At 27.8% G+C, this 6183-nt stretch overlaps 1 protein-coding gene across 1 annotated transcript; it reads right to left on the reverse strand.

Annotated features, from left to right (window-relative positions):
- Nucleotides 1-3076: 3076 nt before the first annotated feature.
- On the reverse strand, nucleotides 3077-4878 carry LOC127121763 (transcription factor MYB102). The gene is made up of 4 exons (XM_051052204.1): nucleotides 4564-4878; nucleotides 3980-4308; nucleotides 3652-3879; nucleotides 3077-3551 (listed from the first exon to the last, which is right to left on the reverse strand). The coding sequence occupies exons 1-4, from the start codon at nucleotides 4876-4878 to the stop codon at nucleotides 3077-3079; spliced, it is 1347 nt and encodes a 448-aa protein (XP_050908161.1).
- Between the last annotated feature and the right edge of the window lie 1305 nt (nucleotides 4879-6183).

Genomic DNA, 6183 nt, shown 5'->3' on the forward strand with positions numbered 1-6183 from the left:
TGCAACACTGTATTTTGGTCCCATCACAATCCTTACACATTTATCACTTTCCCTCGTCTTAACCCTAATTCTTCAATATAAATAGAGGCATAAAAATAGATTTTTGGAAGGAGGTTAAAAAAGAAAGAATAAAAAAAACCAACTCACATAAAAAACATAAGAAGGTGGGATTTTGGTCTTCGGTTGAACCACCACGGTCACCTCCTTGGAACATGCACGTCGTTGAAGCCATAACGACATTGGAACCACCACGTTCACCTCCTTGGAACATGCACGTCGTTTTAGCTTCTCTATAAATGTTCATATTCAGTATCAGAACTTAATTTAGATCACAAATTTTAGTCTATATCCTGCACACTTGAACATAAATTAGTATATCCAATTATTCTTTAAATACCCTGTTATCATCAAAACATTAAAGATATAATATAAACCAATTTTGTTCCAACACCTTCTGTCGAGGTCTTACTCTCCTAATTTTCAAATGTAAATTAGGCAAGCCCTAGGAACCATAAATTTCACCTATTAGATTCCCTTTTTCCTAGAATCATCACATCAACATTTATCGAGACTTTAAGTGTTATGACACTTTCTAGGGTTTCTAACTGATGGCTTCTAATTTGATCTGTTCTCACTTACGAATTAATTTCCATTAGGCATGCACATACTCATAAATCAATAGGATTTTCCCACTGATATTTCTTACTTGATTTAACTAAGATATCTTTCTCTTATTCCTAACATCAATCAATTAATTGACTTTCACACGTTACATCCTTAATGATTTCCCTTACTTATCACACATGATTATAAGAGTTTCCGGTTCTATTAAATGCAGTCTATCATACATGTATGCATATATTTCATCAAAACCACAACATGTAATTCACTTACGTGTCGATTATTCTTAATCATGTAATATTATATTTTGAATGGTATCAAGTAAGTTCATTCCTTTTTCTAATCCCATTATGCTAGCTACATACTTTAACACACAATTGTTTTAGGTTAGAAGCAAAACATGCAATCGGTCATCAACTCATATACATGTTATTCACAAATTTTATGCTAAGGCTAACAAGCATTCGCACAAAATCAGAAGATTATCAAACATGGTGTCATCAATGAAACAACCCCAAAACCCTCATCATGCTTTCCTAATGGTACTAAACCCAATTAAACCCACATTTAGAACCCCACATTTGAATTATCTAAGCTTTGCTTTTGACACTTCTCTTCAGGAAACTCTACTCTACTTGGACATGCAAGGAGATTATGCTTTGAACTCAAGACTTTCTTCTTCTACTCCAAATTTTATGAATTTAGTGAGCGAAGGAATGGTGAAAGTGAGGATTCCTTCATCCAAAAGGGGTTCTTATAATGAGTTGCCAAAATGACCATATAGCCCTAGATACTTAGCAACAATTGCTAAATACGCCACTATAGAGTATTATAGTGATGGAGCCAATAATTAAGTTTGAGTCATTTTGTGGATTAATTGTTGTCATATTTGTAGAGTTTGTATGGTATATTATGACTAAGAGGAACAAAACGCTTATGTGGTTTATGTAGCCGTGGTTCTTTTATGTATTCGATTAATCGTTTTTATTATTGTATTAGATTGAGACCCGTAAATCCGGGGGATGAGATGAGTTTTTTAAATAATATTATAATTATAAATTAAATTGTAATTGCGACGATAAGGTGAATAAGATAATAAAAAAAGAGAAAGTAAAAGTTTAAGTGATAAGAAATATATTTGAGTCATGGAAATGCAAATAAGACATAACAATTTAATTTTAAAATATCAATTATATGTAAGAAAATATAAATGATAGTCGGAAATTTATAGTTTAATCTTGTAACATGTATATGCAATTATAATTCAAAATAATATTTTAGAAATAATTTGATGCTTTTGTTTGTCTATTTGAAAATTATAAGTTAAATTTGAAAGTATTGTTTGTTAATTATATTTAGCATTGTAATAAAATTTAATACTTGAAAGTATTGTTTGAGTACTTTATCTTAAACATTGTGATGTGGTTTTTTCTTTGTTATTATGATTTTATATTTTCAATAAAAAATATTTTATGCACAATTTTTTATGGGATAAATTATTATATAACGTATTTTTTAGAAATATTAATAATTTGAGTTTTTCAATCGATTTATTTAAAAATTAATTAATTAAAAAATATAATAATCGTCTACGAAAAAAATATAATAATTAGTATAGAAAAAACAAAGGAAATTGTATGTTTATAATAATTTTTCTATTGATTTACTTAAAAGTTAATTAAGTTTTTTTTATGGTGAATAAGTGTGTGTAATAGAAAATAGAGTGAAAGTTTCATAAATTGAGTTTTGATACATGGATGATAAAAGATTTGTACATGTAATTTATAATAATTTATGTTTTGATGTATTGTAAATATACAATTTGTACATGCATGTAATTTTATGTATGGAATGGAAACACAAAGGAAATAAATTAATAGATATACATAAATTTTAAGAATATTAAGAGATGATTTATGGAATATGAAAATATATGTATTTTAATTAATATAATTTTATAAATAAAGTTACACTTTTTTCTTATATGAATAATTAAAGTATTAATAGATTATGTTTTAACAAATGTCACTTTATATTTTTAATAATGTGATAAGTAAGAGAATGAATTATCAAAACAATAGTTATTTATTAAATTTTAATATTATAATAAATAGGTAATAAATATGTGTGAGATTTATCACAACACTGATACTCTAACATTAAACATTAAAATAGAATAGTTCTATCAAATATAATCGGCAAAAGTGTTTCGTAATACAAATTAATTCTTGAAAAATGAAAACATTAACTAAAGAAGGAAAAGTTACATAACAATCATTGTAAACTAATTTTCTATTGTCACAGAATCCTTCACAAATCCGTAGGATGGAATTTTTTTTCCATATATAAATGTGTCTAAGATATCTTTTACATTGTATGAAATACATTCAGATATAATATCTACTATGTGGAGTAATAAGTTCTACCATCATCTCATGTTTTTCATCAATCAAGTTCACCAAAGAGGAACACATTCAGATAGCAACCAAGGTTCTAAGATCTCATATTGAGGCTCCTCATATGATAGAATTGGATTTTGAAGATATTGGTCAGAATGCATTTCTTGTGGAAGTTGATAATCCATATCTATATTGTATGGATAGTATTGTGGAATTGGAGGAAGATCTTGATCAAAAAACATATTAGATGATAGATCTGGATTTTGAAGATATTGGTCAGAAAACATTTCTTGTGGAAGTTGATAATCCATGTCTAAATTGTATGGAGGAAGATCTTGATCAAAAAACATATTAGATAATAGATATGGATTTTGAAGATATTGGTCAGAAAACATTTCTTGTGGAAGTTGATGATCCATGTCTAGATTGTATGGAGGAAGATCTTGATCAAAAAACATATTACTTGATGAAAATGATGGAACTATATCTTCCATATCTTGAAAGTATGAACATTCTGGGAGTGTAGAAAATCTGTTAGCATTCATAATATAATTTCTAATGTTAGTCTTGAAATATGTTAATGTAATTATAAACTTTAAAAAGAAAAAAAAACATTAAATTGTCTCCTCACCTATCATCCAATGTTGGGACAGCATGATTGTTGAAACAAGTACTTGAATCATCGGCCAACGTTGAAAATTGTTGAAAGTTGTTGATATTTTTGTCATCATAAATTTGATCAAGAAGATAGTTACCATGTAGAGTATCTTCTTGATCAAAAAACAGATTACTTGATGAAAATGATGGAACTATATCTTCCATATCTTGAAAGTATGAACATTCTGGGAGTGTAGGAAACCTGTTAGCATTCATAATATAAATTCTAATGTTAGTCTTGAAATATGTTAATGTAATTATAAACTTTAAAAAGAAAAAAAAACATTAAATTGTCTACTCACCTATCATCCAATGTTGGGACAACATGATTGTTGAAACAAGTACTTAAATCATCAACCAACGTTGAAAATTGTTGAAAGTTGTTGATATTTTTGTCATCATAAATTTGATCAAGAAGATAGTTACCATGTAGAGTATCTTCTTGATGATCAAATTCCATTTCTTCTTCTTGGGAGGCATTATTTTGTTGGTTACTAATTTCTCCAACATTGTTATTCAACTCATCAACATGGTTTATGTTTTCTGAAATGAGGTGCTTTCTAGAGTTTTTTAAACTCCTTTTTTTGGAATTAATAAAATTCTTTAACTCGTTATCGGTTCTTCCAGGAAACTGTCACAACAAAAACAAATTCAAAATAATTATATAATCAATTATCGGTTATTCTAAAAAAAAATTGGTTATTAATTAATAAGTAGACTTCATGCAAAAAATTATTACCAAAAAAAACCCTAATCTTAGCGAACATACAAAAAAATTATTACCTATTATAAATGGTTACAATTATAGAAAGCCTAATAAACTTTAATTTTTTATTTATAAAATTAAGTTTTTTTTCCTATAAGAGTGAAGCATGAATAAACAAACCTGTGAAACCATTTGAGACCATTTTGGTCCTAACTCATTATAGAGATGAATAAGTTTTCTTCTTTCTTCTTCATTGAAGAAGCACTTTTTTAAAATTGAATTTAGATGATTTAACCATCTTATACGACAACTTTTTCCATCTCTAACAAGTTTTATTTTCTTTCGTACGGAATCCCACTTTCCAACTCCATATTTTGTCACATATTCTCTTAATAATTGATCCTCTTCCTTTGACCAAGTTCCTTTTTTTAACACAATATTTCTAGTATCCTCACCATGATTGCATTTTTCTTGTTGCAAAGATGAAGATGCCATGATTTGAGTGAATGTGATTTTTAACTACGTGAACAATAGTGTTAGTGTGTTGAAATATATAAGAGAGAGTCCTAGTTTGAATAAAAATCATTTACCCTATTCTAACTCCTATTTTTTTGCTAACTAAGTCACATTATCTAATATGGAAGATAAAACTAGACAAACTCCACTTTTCTATAACTCATGTTTGATTGTGTCCAACTCGTATATAAAAACTACCTCAGCTACATTTCTGGTCCAACGCTTTTAAGTAAAATACAAATTTAATGATAGCAAAATTAAAGATAAAGATTATATAATAATTCAATTGTAATTATAAAAAAATTAAATCAAATATATATTTTTTTTGAGAGACATGATTTTGGCGATTAAGTCGGATGTGATAAACATCGCTTTATAAGTGCCATCTTTTTATTTTAATTTCATAAGTTTAGTACCTCATCTCTCTATAACAAAAAAAACTTGTTAGTTTTTTTTTTCTTTTTTTAAAATAACTTTTTTATATATCTATATTATAATTTTTTTTATAAATGGATCCAATTCAAGTAGTGTCCTCACAATTGTGATCTTTGCCACATGTGAAAAAGCATCAATGAAATTAAATCCATTAACCTGATTGTAACCTTTGGCTAATAGTCTAGTCTTCTATGCGTTTTACCTTGTAAACCAATTTGCTTCCGATATGCTTGATACTAGGTGGAACATAAACAAATAATCAAGTTTTATTGTTCTTCAAAGCATCCAACTCAGAGTTCAATGCCTTGATCCAAGAATCATACTTGCTTGTTTCTTGGCAATTATCTGGCTCATAAATAGTGGGGATAGACAAAGTAAAATGTTGGTGTGAAGTAGAGAGATTATTAAATGAATGAAAATTCTGAATAAAATCAAGTATACTTGCAGAATTTTGGTTAGATGATTTCTTTGAAAAACTGCATATAAAGTTTAACAAATAACTAGACTTTTGGGTAGTCGATTATATCTTCTCAATATTTGTGGTGGTTTAGTTACTAACTCATTCTATAACCTAGGCTCATAAATATTTTGTCACTGCACTTGATGATTACAGTAGGTTCATTTGGATTATTCTTTGCAACTCCAAATTTGAAGTCACTAGTCTTTTCCAAAAGTTCACACTCATGATAGAAATTCAATATAATTACAAAGTCAATATTTTTAGGACAAACAGTGGTCCTGAGTTTTCTATGCCTAATCTTTATTCTTCATATGACTTATCTCATTAATCGTGTCCATAATCCTTTACTTTATTTCAAGTCATCATTCTTTCAAAGATTTGGTAATGAT

Source organism: Lathyrus oleraceus, chromosome 2, assembly GCF_024323335.1.
Source record: "Lathyrus oleraceus cultivar Zhongwan6 chromosome 2, CAAS_Psat_ZW6_1.0, whole genome shotgun sequence".
NCBI lineage: Eukaryota > Viridiplantae > Streptophyta > Magnoliopsida > Fabales > Fabaceae > Lathyrus > Lathyrus oleraceus.

Coding starts and splice junctions, on each gene's coding strand:
- LOC127121763 (XM_051052204.1), bottom strand. CDS start 4,878: ATGGCATCTTCATCTTTGCAACAAGAAAAATGCAATCATGGTGAGGAT. Junction 4,309..4,563: donor GGTCTCAAATGGTTTCACAG/GTTTGTTTATTC, acceptor TTGTTGTGACAG/TTTCCTGGAAGAACCGATAA. Junction 3,552..3,651: donor GTCCCAACATTGGATGATAG/GTGAGGAGACAA, acceptor GAATGCTAACAG/ATTTTCTACACTCCCAGAAT.